Below are 13825 nucleotides of genomic sequence, written 5' to 3' on the forward strand. Positions count from 1 at the left end.
ACACATACACCATGCACCTCATACACACACCATGCACCACACACACATACACCATGCACCTCATACACACTCACCATGCACCACACACACATACACCATGCACCTCATACACCTCATACACATACACCATGTACCTCATACACACACCATGCACCACACACATACACCATGCACCTCATACACACACACCATGCACCTCATACACACACACCATGCACCTCATACACATACACCATGCACCACACACACACACCATGCACCACACACACCATGCACCTCATACACACCATGCACCACACACACACACCATGCACCACACACACACACACCATGCACCACACAGTCAACACGCACATCGCACAACATATGCACCACACACACACCATGCACCTCATATCACGTAGCACTCAACATAACACACACTACACATGCAACATACAATACAGAATGCATGCAGTACACACACCACATACACACCCTGTACATCACAGACACGACACACACACATGCACAAAGCACTGGAGAGTTCGGGAGATTCCCTGAGGAGCCTACTTTCTGGGAGAGCATGGCCACATCCTAGGGAGCCACGCTGACCTGATATCCCCCCAGCCTCAGGGAAAGTCCCGGGCCTCACTGGCAAGGCTGGACTACCTCACTCTTAGGAGGCAGGCCCTTAGATGACAATTCTCAAAGCCAAAATTCTGCCCATAATTGGTGTCCCCTTAGCAGCATGCCACACTCAAACACAAAATTATTCACTGATTCATTGAACAGTGTTCACTGGCTACCCACGGTGCTAGACAGGAGTGGGGTGCAGAGATGAGCGAGGCAGGCTACCCCTGCCCTCATACCCCTGTAACAGTCACCTTGGTCAGCTAGTGAACCAGGGTTCTCAGACACCAGTGGGCGAGACAGGGCTGCTGGGAGAGCATGTGCAGTGGGCTCGGGCCAGGACCCCCCGGGTCAGAGTCTCACTTGGTACTTACTTACTAGCAGTGCGGCCTTACCTTTCCAGGCCTCAGTGTACACAGCTGTTCAATGGGAATAATAACAGCCCTGGTCAGCCGGGGAGCCAGGAGCCTGTGACTGGGTGATGCCTATAAAGAGCTTACTGGAGTGGTGAGCACAGGGTGGGCATGGGGGAGAAGGCTCATGGTGCTGCTGTCAAGGTTGGGCTGATGGGCAGCCTGGGTGCTGGGGGAGCCTTCTGGCGACGCTTGTCCTGGAAGGATGGCGGATGAGTCACCAGAAATAGCCAATTAGCATAAAGTCATTTTCTACTGCCCTCCTGGAAAAATCATCACGCTGAAGCTACTGCAGTTTACCACACTAGGGGTTTGTTACCATGGGGTTTGTTGGTGAGTGTTTTGTTAGTTATTTGATTTTTTAATTTTTTAAATTGGAATAAAATATACAAGTCATATAATGTAGCAACTTGACCATTTTGAAGTGTATGCTTTAGTAGCATGAAGTACCTTCACATTGTGGTGCCACAGATCTGCAGAACTCTTTTCAGTTTACAAATTAAACTTTGCACCTAAACAGGGACCCCACCCCCCACCCCTGGCCCTGGCAATCCCCATTCTACTTTCTGTCTGTGCATCTGGCTACAAGCAATCCCCAGACTTAGATACAACTAGGAACAGAGGCTATTACAGTAAATCCCTGAGTTACAAACATCCTACTGATATACTGCTCGCACTTACGAATGGAAGGTATTATAGCTAATAGATAAATATGCCTGCCCCAACTTACATACAAATTGAACTCAAGAACAAACCTACAGAACCCATCTTGTTCGTAACCCAGGGACCGCCCATACACTAGGGAGCTCAAAGAAATGGCATCATACAGTCTTTGTGCTTTTTGTGACTGGCTTATTTCATTTAGCACAACGCCCTCAAGATTCCTCCATGCGGCAGCACGTGTCAAAATGTTCTTCCTTTTTAAGACGGAATAATATCCTATGATGTGTACGGACCACATTCTGTTTATCTGTCATCCATTGATGGACGCTCGAGTTGTTGGCTGTTGTGAATAGTGCTGCTATGAACATGGGTGTGCAAATATCTCTGAGTCCTTGTTTTCAGTTATTTGGGGGGTAAGCCCAGAATTGGACTTGCTGGATCAGATGGAAGTTGTTCTATGTTTAATTTTTTGTGGAACTGCCATACTGTTTTCCATAACGGCTGTACCGTATTACATCCCCATCAACAGGGCACCAGGCTTCCGGGGGGTCCACATCCTCTTTGATGCTTGATATTTTCTGTGTCTTCCCTTTCTGTGAATCATAGCCTTTCTGACTGATGTGAGGTGCTACCTGATAAGGTTTTGTTATCTCCCTTGCACAGATGTTATTTATAACTCGTAGCTTTTCAAGTCATCCTTCATTGATCTTAACTCCATTCCCTCCCTAGCATCCCAACACCAGAGCGTGAATCGTCCCCTCTGAGGTACAATTGCAGCTGCTCCCAGCATTCCCAACGGGCTCAACACAGTGTAGAGAAATGTGCTGATGAGCTGGAACTGGAATCCAGGGGGTTTGGGGGCTGCAAGGTCTGTGACTAGGAGCAAGTCAGTTCCCTCCCTGGGCCTGTTGTCTGTCCCCCAAAACAGGAACAATACCAACGCCTTAACTCCCTTGTACAGTTGGAGCCCTGGGGATAAAAAGGCTCTTGTAAATTCTACAACAAGAGCGAAACCTCCCGGTTTGTCAGGATAAAAAAAGCCTAAAGAGAAAGGGGGAGGGTCCCTGCTTCTTAGTAACGCACGTAGGCGATTTCAGAGCTCAAGTTCATGGAAACAAATTGAATTACGGAGGAGGCAGCTCTGCCATTTGCAACTATGGATTGTTTGAAATCCTTTTAGAGGAAAATTAAAATATTTCACAGAGCGTAATAAAATGCTGGGTGTTTTTCAGGCACGACTGCTCAACTCTCTTGGGCAAATAAGTAATTAGGCATTTTTATTTAAGTTTTCCGTGTCGTCATGTTCTTTCATTAGTGGAGAGGGAAAGAAACTGTTGTGGAAAATACATAAAACTCTGGAAATCACCAGAAAGTTAATTATGAAATTGTGAAAAAAATCTATATATCTCTATTTATAGGTTTGGTTTTTTTTAACACAACATAACAGCATGCTGTAAAAGACAAAGAGAAGCTCTTAGAATGTATTTTCCCAAATGTCAGAAATGGGAGGCTGTGGGAAAGATTCGTCTGCTTCCAAGTAAAATCCCATCAAGGAGATTGGGATCAGGAAGCCTTCCCGGGCTATGATACCTATGTGTGGCCGTGGGAGCTGGAGAGCTGACCACGCCCTGAGGGACCTCTGGCTCTTCCTCACCCCACCCTCCCTCCTTGTGGCCCACTTGAAGGAAAGGGTTGATTTCCCTCTGAGCTAGAAGTCATCTGCCCCAGCCTCTCCATTTTACAGGTGGGTAAACTGAGGTCCTAGGGCTCTTTCCTTCCTGTGAACACGTGGGTCTCAGGCTCACTGTATGTGGATGCCTGTGCCCTGCGTGGTTCAGGTCTGCTCCACAGCCCAAGCCCTAACTGAAGGTGGAGAGTAGGCTGGGGACATATCCAGTTACCAACCAAGGGTCCCCCAGCCTCTGTGTAGCCAGACTGTGCTGGCGACATCTTTAGTCCCCTTCTTTCCCGCCTGGGCTGCCTTTTTTGAGCAATACAAGGGAGGATAAGGATGAGGATCCAGAAGGCCCCTGTGCAAGGCTGGTCTGAGAGCCACGGAAAGCCCCTCCTGTGGGGACACAGGTGTGCGCATAGCTATTTATTCCTCTTCGCAGTCTCTCCAGGGCTTGGTTTATCTCTGGTGGCTTTTACCACCTACAAAGCCACCTCCACCCGAGTCATTGCATATTAATTGTATGTGAGTGGCATGAGCAGGCGTGTGCATTCATGGGGAGGTAAGCACACCTGCAAACCTGCACTCCCACAGCTGCAAATCTCATGTGCCCATGTAGAGGCGTCTTGGCCTTACCTGCCAACACTTGTCTCCCCCACAAGACTGATCTGCTTCAAACCATCTAGCAAAAAGTTATTAAGCACTTACTGTGTACTGGGCTCTGTGGTTCCCTGAGAACCCAGAGAGGAAGAAATACAAAAAGTGCTTTACTTAGGAGGAAACAGACCCATGAGGCAATTTTCAAACACAAGGAGCTACTTGAGCTGGTCCTTAAAGGACCAGAAATCTGCCTGGCAGAGAAAAAGAAGGGACCCTCCCAGAAGGAACAGCGGAGGTGAAGGCACAGAGGCACGGCGCAGCCACATAAGGAAGCAAGGGGTGCTGGGAGGTGCAGTTGGTGTTTTCCTGAGAGGCCCTGGGGCGGTGGTGAGTGGTTTGCAGAGGGCCAGCCCGGAACAGGTATGGAAGAGTGTACATCAAATCCATAAGGGGGAGAGAGAAAGAGGGAGGGACCAAGAGAAGGGATAAGTCATTTGCCGCTTATTCATATGATAGAATCTACAGAGCAGTTCAAAAGGAAAACACTGAGGCCAGCACAGTGGCTCACGCCTATATTCCTGGCACTCTAGGAGGCTGAGGTCAGGAGTTCAAGACCAGCCTGAGCAACACAGCAAGACCCCTTCTAGTGGAGCACTGAGCCAAGCACAGTGGCACATACCTGTCATCCCAACTACTCAGGAAGCTTGGGAGGGAAGATCATTTGACTCCCCCAGGAGTTTGAGTTTGCAGTGAGTTATAATATCACCACTGTACTCCAGTCCCAGTGACAGAGCAAGACCCTGACAAAAAAGATATAGCCAGGCATTGTGGCAGGCACCTGTAGTCCCAGCTACAGGAGGCTGAGGCAAACGGACTGCTTGAGCCCAGGAGTTTGAGGTTGCTGTGAGCTGTGATGCTACAGCACTGTAGCCTGGGCAACAGAGTGAGACTCTGTCAAAAAAAAAAAAAAAGAAGAAGAAGAAGAAGAGGAAGAGGGAGAAGAAGGCAGGCAAAGAAGAAGAAAACAAACCAAAACACATATTCTTGCTTTTAGCTCTTGGTTCTTAAAAAAAAAGAAAAAGGGAACACATTGGAGCCATAAAAATGAATGGCTCTCAAAAGCAGAATGGAGTAAAGCTAATCGCAGGAGAATACAGTCTCCCCATATGAGGCGTGCAGCGTGCACGACAGCCCTCCAGGTGCACACAGACGTGGCGCATTGTGTTAAACTGCATCAAATTGCTCACGTGTCCATTTTTGACATACACAAGTAGCATTTTCAACTGATTCAACCTAAATCAACATCACGAGGAACAACCTGTCCATTCCCGGGAATATTACTCAGCAATCAAACGGAACAAGTTATTGTCACATGCAACAGCTCACCTGGATCTCAAGAGGGTTATACTGAGTGAAAATGCCAATCTCCAAAAGTCACGTGCTGTATATTCCTTTTATATAACCTGCTGGAAATGATGAAAGCCTGGAGGTGGAGAACAGATTAGTGGTTGCTGGGGCCAGGGAGGGGAGGGGAACAGGGAGGTGACAGCAGCTATAAAAGGGTGGTGCAGGGACCCTTGTCCTGGCTCTTGACTGTGGTGGGGATGACAGAATGTGATACCATTGCATAGAAAATACACACACGTGCCTGCATGTGCACACAGATGAGTGTACGCAGAGCTGGTGAAATCTGAACAAGGTCCATTTTATTATGTCAGCGTCACTGTCCTGGCTATGACATTGTACTATGGTGATACAAGTTAGCATTGGAAGAAACTAGATGAAGACTGTGTCACATCTCTCTGTATTATTTCTCATTACCTGGGTCTACAGTCATCTAAAACTAAAAAGTTAGAATGTACACTCAGTACTGATCAATGCCAAATTTAAGGTAGAGATTGTTTCTGGGTCATGGGGTGAGTTACACAGGTCGGGAGAGGGATGCAGAGGGGATTCAATGGTATCTGTAATGTTTCAACTCTTTCAAAAGAAAAATCTGAAGCGAACATGGCGTCATGTTAGGATCCTACAAGGCTGGATGGGAAGTACACATCTGTCTGTTGTACCATTCCCTTATCTTTTTTATATGTGAAATAATTCATGATTTTTCAAAAGCTGATCTTGCTTAACCGGCGGCAGGACTAGACCCGGGATAACTGGCCTGGAGGTGGATGGAGTGGGCCCAGGGCTTCGGGAGGGCTCAGTCCCCACTCCACAGGCCACCGGTGGCAGCCCCAGGGCCTCCGGGGCAGCAGGACAGGGAGCTCCCCCAGAGCAAGCCCTGCACCTCCGTGTGAGCCACTCTCACCTCTCTTTGCAGCCCCCGGAGAAGGAGGGCGCCCTGCCCCGGCAGGTGGGCAACAAGACGGAGTGCGGCCTGCTGGGCTTTGTGCTGGACCTGAAGCAGGACTACGAGCCCGTGCGCACCCAGGTGCCAGAGGAGAAGCTGTACAAAGTGTACACCTTCAACTCTGTGCGCAAGTCCATGAGCACCGTCATCAAGCTGCCGGATGAGAGCTTCCGCATGTACAGCAAGGGCGCATCTGAGATCGTGCTCAAGAAGTAAGCAGTGGGCAGGGCAGGGAGCTGGGGACGTCCAGGTCACACAGCACTGACTGCCCTCCAAGCTGGGCCTCAAAGCCTGCCCCAGCTGGAATGGCCACCTAGGCACAGAGAGGGCCCTGCCCAAGGTCCCCTACCAAGACTCGCCTCCAGGGCTCCTCGCCAGCTGCTTTTTCTACTATATCCCCTTAAAAATTTCTATAGACAAGGGCCGGGCATGGTGGCTCATGCTTGTAATCCTAGCACTTGGGAGACCAAGGCAGGTCGATTGCCTGAGCTCACAGGTTCGAGACCAGCCTGAGCCAGGGTGAGACCTCTAGCCGGCTTGTGGCAGGTGCCTGTAGTCCCAGCTACTTGGAAGGCTAAGGCAAGAGAATCACTCATGTCAGCGGTTCTCAACCTGTGGGTCGTGACCCACAGGCCCTGTATTAAGAGCTGTGCCATTAGGAAGGTTGAGAACCACTGGCTTAAGCCCAAGAGTTTGATGTTGCTGTGAGCTGTGACACCATGGCATTCTACCAAGAGTGACCAAGTGAGACTCTATCACCAAAAAAAAAACCAATTTCTATAGACAGAGTGTCCTCCCCCAGGTCCTCCCAGAGTCACTGGATCATCAGGAATTTCTACCCATTATCATACTCAGGTCTCTCTTATTTCACTTCCCTCAGGATAGACTCAGTCAATGGTAACTATTGTCACTATCAGCCCAGCTCATCTGATTCCAGGTGCCAGAAATAAACCTGGAGAACTAAACTGGTCACTTCTCCTGGGGCCTCAGTTTCCTCATTTGTACAATGAGGGGATTGGCCCCAGCTTACACACTGGAATCACTCCAGGGAGCTATTAAAGAAACACTGATTTCTGGATTTATCCCAGATAGATTGAATGGGAACCTCTGGGGTGGGGTTCACATATGGGTCGTTATTAATTGCTCCCCCAAGTGCTTCTAATGGTAGCCCACATTTTATGTCCTTGGCAAACTGGTTTAGCTGTGGAACTGCTTTTTCGGATGACAATTTGTAAACATATAACGGAGGCTGCCAATTTCACATGCCTGGGCCCCATTGGGGAGGCAGGGGAGGCACCGCAGTTAGGAGGAAGGCTCCCTGGGCTCCTCATCTCTCTCCCTTCTCCCCAGATGCTGCAAAATCCTCACTGGGGCGGGCGAGCCCCGAGTCTTCCGGCCGAGAGACCGGGACGAGATGGTGAAGAAGGTGATAGAGCCCATGGCCTGCGACGGGCTCCGCACCATCTGCGTGGCCTACCGCGACTTCCCCAGCAGCCCCGAGCCCGACTGGGACAACGAGAACGACATCCTCAATGATCTCACCTGCATCTGCGTGGTGGGCATCGAGGACCCTGTGCGGCCCGAGGTAGGCCCCCTGGGGCCAGCAAGCTCAGGGGGAGTGGGGTGAGGCCAGGAGTCCAGCCACCAGCTAATCTGGAATAAGTCACCTCACCTCTCTGAGCCTCAATTTCCACACAGCACCTGTGTGGTCCTACCTGATCCTAAATTCACACTCATCAGACCAGTGTAGGTCACACTTGGCACTGGTCCACTGAGACAGACACAGACGGAATCACAGGCTACAAACAGGTGTTGCTCTTCCCCAAGGGACAGTCCTAGACAGTCTACCCAGCCACCAGAAGCTCTTCCCTCTGGTCCTGCAAGGGACAGATGTAGGAACTGCCCTGCTTTAGAAGCCTTCTGCTCCACAGGAACCAGCAGCTCTTGTAATACATCCATAGGTCTAGATTCCAAGGTCCTTGCAGAGAACACACCCAGGAGTGATCGCACTCAGGAGGACCCAGTGTGGCACCTCAGCCCAGTGTAGTCTACCGATCAGTTTAGCCTGGCAAGCCTGCCAGGAGCTGACAGCCTCCCTTTATCAGTTTCCAGGGGACAGAGCTGGTAAGTGCAGAAGGGAAAAGGGGTGACAGAACCCACCTCACAAGGACCAAGGAGGTAATGCCTATGAATGCACCTGGTGGGGTCCTCAGCTCACAGCAGGTCATCAGTCTCCTTTAGCTGGCTCTGCACCTGTGGGGAAGACTGAGCATTCGAGTGCTGGAGGCTTGCAGGGTCAGGTACAAAAAAGGGAAAGGGGCCAGGCACGGTGGCTCACATCTGTAATCTTAGCACTCTGGGAGGCCAAGGCAGTGGATTGCCTGAGCTCAAGAATTCAAGACCAACCTGAGCAAGAGTGAGACCCCATCTCTATTAAAAATGGAAAAACTAGCTGGGCATTGTGGCAGGCACGGAGGCTGAGGCAGGAGGATCTCTTGAGCCTAAGAGTTTGAGGTTGCTGTAAGCTATGACACCAGGGCACTCTAGCCAGCATGACAGAGTGAGACTCTGTCTCAGAAAAGGGGGGGAGGGCAAGAGCTGTGAGTGACAGGTGGGGGGAGGAGCCTGAGAGGGGCTGAGCTAGGGCCCTGGCATTCTCTGTCGATAACATGGTCATCCAGAGAAGTGGGTTTCACATACAGACTATGGGGGAGGGAGGCCTGGAACCAGCCCCAACTTTATCACTGACAAGCCACTTCCCCACAGTGGGCCTTAGTCATTCATCTCTGAAATAGGAGCTTGGCCCAGGGGTCCCTCAGGCCCATCTCTGACATCCTTAGACCAGAGCCTGCTGGCTGGAAGCCTCACCCTCCCATCTCCTTCAATTCCGTTGGTCAGTGCTTCCCTGCTGGCGACCTTGGGCCATCTCCAGAATGCACATTTAAAAATTATAAAGCATACTTGAGAGCAGTGACTTACTTGAGTGACAGAAGAGTTAAGGGACATGGGCTGCAGTCCTGCCCTGCCACTCCCTCACAGAAGGCTCAGGTGTGTCGCTTCCCTGGGCCTGTGTCCCCACCGGAAAGCTGAGAGGGACTGCCCCGCATCCAGGAGCGAGCAGCACAGCACAGTGTCGGCAAAGCTGCTAGAATGCATGAAAGCTCAGACCTGTCTAAGCAGTGGGATGGGGATGGACACGGGGCCTGAGGAGGTTGGCGGGTTTACATCTTTATTTGTTTCCTGAGGAGAAGTAATTCATGCCACCTCTAGCCCCCTGCCCATTTCCCACCTCTAAGGGAGCCCGTGTTTTGGCTGACAGGCCTCCAGGGACTTTCTGTGCCTATAGTGGCCATGTTTTTGCCGAGCTCTCCCAGGTTCTGTCCTCTTGGGCTCATCCCACCTCACAGATTTCTTTGTCACCCTGGCTTGATTCTCATGGGTGAACCCCCTAGTGAAGCTCAGTGGGAAGGAAAACCTCAGCCGGGACCACCTCTAGGGTCCTACAGACATGCTCAGATTCACTTTGCGACTGCAGGAAAACAATCTCCGCCTCCCTTGGTGTCCCCGCCTGTCCCCGGCCAGGGCTGCATCTCCACATCACCTTCCTCCCCCGAGATGACCAAAGGCCAGAGCAGATCAAAACACTCCACCATAATTCCCTGCAGCAGGCCCCTTTTATGAGGCTGATTGAAGCCAGTGCCGATAAAGCCACCAGGAGAGCCACGGGCTGAGATTTGCTGGGTTATCCGGGGGTGTTTGGAGCCCTTGGAGTCACAGACAACGGCTGTCACCAGAAACAACAGATGTTTAAAAGCCTTTATTTAATGAAAACAGGAAGCACCCATTCCCTGGCTTCTCCTCCTCAGGGAGAAAAATATCTAGGATAATTTTAGCAAAAGAAGTTGTTCTTTTCCCCTAAATTTGTTTATTTATTTATTTTTAATTTCACAGCGATTCTGTGTATGGGGAAAGCATATTTGAACCAGATCAATGCTTCTGGGGCTTGAGTCTTAAATCATCTCTGGATTGTCAGTGCTCAGCATAGTTAGATGTTCAATAGCTGTTTGTGCAATAAGTGAATGGTGAGCAAATAAGAAGGTACTGAGAACAGTTCATAGGGACAGGCCACTGGGTCAGAGGAATCCAGAGTGGCCTCTTGCTCAAAGAGACTTTCACCTGTAAGTGGAACAGATCTGACATGTAGATTTCGAGGAAGGGGGGCCATGTCAGGTGGAGGGGACAGCATGAGCAGAGGCAGGAAGGTACCATGGAATGCTGAGTGTTTACAGAGCATTCAATAACCCTGTTGCATTTATGAGAGAAAAGACTAGAAAGAAAACTTGAAGCCAAGTTGGGAAGGGTTTGCATGTCCCTGTCCTGTGCATGGTGCCATTTGTGGCTTGTCCCAGAACCCTCCCAGCCTTACTGAAGGGTGGGCACTATCATCCCCATTTTACAGAAGAGAAAACTGATGCTTGTGTGGGAGCCCAGGGCAAAGCCTGGCCCAGCCTTCTGCTTCTCCAAGCCCTCTTTCCATGAGGCAAGGAAGCCTTCATCATGCAGAGAGTCCATAAAAATTAGCCTACCTTTTCTCACAGAGCCAACTTGTTTGGAGAGGCCCAGAGAGTGGCTGGTTTTGGCTCCCTGAGACAGTCTTAAAAGCAGGAGTCTTTCTAAAACACCAGTTACAAGCCAAGCAAGGTGGCTCACGTCTGTAATCCTAGCACTCTGGGAGGCCAAGGCAGGTGGATTACTTGAGTGCATGAGTTTGAGACCAGCCTGAGCAAAAGCAAGACCCCATGTTTACTAAAAATAGAAAAACTGAGGCAAGAGGATCACTTGAGCCCAAGTTGGAGGTTGCTGTGAGTTATGATGCCACAGCACTCTACCCAGGGTGACAGCTTGAGACGCTGTCTCAAAAAATAAATAAATAAAATAAAAAATGAAATACCAGTCACCAAAAATAAAATTGCCAGTACCAGGAACAAGTCCCTTGTTCTGATGCCTTCTGACCTGACCATAGGAAGGTACTGCTATGGCCAGCTTCATGGCCACCAGTCCTTACCCCACCTGCACCCTCAACCTCAACACCCCTCTATCACCTGCACCATGGCCCCCAGACCCAGTCACACCTCAGGCCTTGTCTGTTCCTCCTGGATGGTTCTTTTGTATTTTTTCTTTTCTTCTTCTTCTTTTTTTTTTTTTTTGAGACAGAATCTTTCTCTGTTGTCCAAGCTAGAGAGAGAGCAATGGAATCATCACAGCTCACTGCAACGTCATTCAAGCAATCCTGCAATTCAAGAGACCCCCCCTCAACCTGCATAGCCTCCCTAGTAGCTGGGACTACAGGCTCACACCACCACGTCAGCCTAATTTTTCTATTTTTTTGTAGAGACGGGGTCTCACTCTTGCTCAGGCTGGTCTCCAACTCCTGACTTCAAGTGATCCTCACGTCTTGGCCTCCCACAGTGCTAGCATTACAAGCATGAGCCACTACACCTGGCCTTGTGGACAGTTCTCTGTGGCCATGACCACTTCGTGTTCATTGTGGCCTCAGCCCCAGCACCAGAGCCTTAGCTGGCGTTGACTGAAGGGAACCAACTCAAACATCCCCTCCTTGAGGAAACTCCCTGATTTCTCCTCCCTACCCACTTCCTTCTACCATAGTGGTGCCCTCCGTGCTCACATACACTACAGTAACCGCTCTCCCAGAGCCTTTTATATACGAGTCTACCAAAGACTGCCTCGGTACAGGAGCACAGGTCTGACACAGAGTAAAACTCCATTATCTGAAAAGAAAGGTCAGCTGGAAGAATTAGCTGGACGTGTTTTACCACAGAGCAGTCAGCCTTGGAGGGAGTCGGGGCACCCTGTCATCAGAGATGTGCAAGCAGGGGCTGGCCTGGGAATGAGCAGAGGGTCAGAGTCAATGACCCAAAGTCCCTTTCAACTCTAAGACTTCAAGCATCTTCGAAGCAAACATAACCTAAATTCCTCCTTCTGGGGGCACGAGCCAGATGAGATGTGTGTCCGCAGAACTCAGCTCTTTGCTGTTCTCTGGGGCAAGAGACAGCAGGGGTACAGCCCAGGTGATAGCCGTTATGGGGACATCAGTAAGTTATGTAAATAGACTTTCCACGTCCCCACTCCCTCCAGCTTTGTTAAAAGAGGTCACATTTAGTTATGTGAGCAGCCTCAATGGTACAAGGCAGAGGCCTTGCTCATGCGGCCCTCAGACCCTGAGCAAGAACAAGGCAGCCCCTCCCCAGACCCTGGAAATAAACCCCAGAGTGGACCTGTGGTCAGCTAGACCTTCTCTAACCATTCGATGATAAGGGGATCACTACTGGTCACTGCAGAGCCAGTCTTAGACAGCGTCAGTAGCTGAAGAGGCTGCTTTACCGAGACACAGACCCTGCCCCTCCAGGACCTCCATTCCTCTACCACTAGACGGCCATGCTTAAGAGCTGGGTGTCCTCTTGCAAGAGTCATGGGGGAGCCTCCGAAGGAGGGCAACCCCACAGGCTGAGGCTGAGAAAGATGGCTGGTGGCCAGGGTACAGAAGAGGCAGAAGGCCAGAGGCGGGGAGACCAGAGGGGGTCTGGGCAGCAGCTCTGCTTGAGATGGTGGGTAGGGGCCAAAGGAACAGCAGCTGGTGCAGATAGGGTGGACACAGGCAAGATATTTTCAAGGTCAATCCTTGTTTTCTTACAATTCCTGAGAGAGAGAAGGGACCAGTAGGCAGGAGTTGTCCACAGTCAGGTTTTGGAGCAATGTTTCAACTCTTTCTTCGTATCAGTTTCCAAAGGCTGCCATAATAATGTCACACAAATGGAGTGGCTCCAATGGCAGAAATTTGTCATATCATAATTCTCGAGGCTGGAAGTTCATCCCTTTCTGATCAAGGTGCTGGCAAGTGTGGCTCCTTCTGAGGCTGTGAGGAGAATCTGCGGCAGGCGCCTCTGCCAGCTTCTAGTGGTTGCTGGCATCTTCAGCGTTCCTTGGGGCAGCACCCCAATCTCTGCCCTCATCATCACGTGGCACCTCTCTTGCATATCTTTGTGTCCAAATTTCCCCTGTGTAGGGACGCCAGTGACAGTGGATTAGGGCGCACCCTGATGAACTCATTTTAACTGGATGACTTCTGTGAAGACCCTTTCTCCAAGTAAGGTCACATTCACAGGTCCTGGGAATTAGAACTCCAGCATACTTTTTTAGGGGAGTCACAATTCACCTCCTGCAGTCTTCAGACTCTCTCAGCAGTGGCTTGGTGCGATGGACACAAGAGTGAGCTCTTGTCACCAGGTGTGCACGAGCAGTGGGGAGTAGGACTCAGCCCTTCCAGGCCTGAGAGTCTAACATGCTTTGATCTTCCTGTAAAACAGGATTTTCCTCCTGACATGCTCTTTCTCAGTCAAAGATGTTTTATAGCAAATATTTTATTACCTGTGATTGCCCAGGGTAAGAATCATTTGTTCAATTGATTTGTGTTGTATAGAAAAGGACTATAGCAGC

General features: G+C 50.2%; 1 protein-coding gene across 4 annotated transcripts in view; it reads left to right on the forward strand.

The window, feature by feature from the left end:
- The window catches only part of ATP2B2 (ATPase plasma membrane Ca2+ transporting 2), a 180557-nt gene that overhangs the window by 143445 nt on the left and 23287 nt on the right, over positions 1–13825 (forward strand). For all 4 annotated transcript variants that reach the window (XM_012802532.1, XM_023510638.1, XM_023510639.1 and 1 more), the window contains exons 13-14: positions 6281–6522; positions 7661–7895. In XM_012802532.1, the coding sequence (XP_012657986.1) occupies positions 6281–6522; positions 7661–7895 (477 nt within the window). The remainder of the gene's footprint in view (positions 1–6280; positions 6523–7660; positions 7896–13825) is intronic.

Source organism: Otolemur garnettii, unplaced genomic scaffold (assembly GCF_000181295.1).
Source record: "Otolemur garnettii isolate 467f Iridium unplaced genomic scaffold, OtoGar3 scaffold00015, whole genome shotgun sequence".
NCBI lineage: Eukaryota > Metazoa > Chordata > Mammalia > Primates > Galagidae > Otolemur > Otolemur garnettii.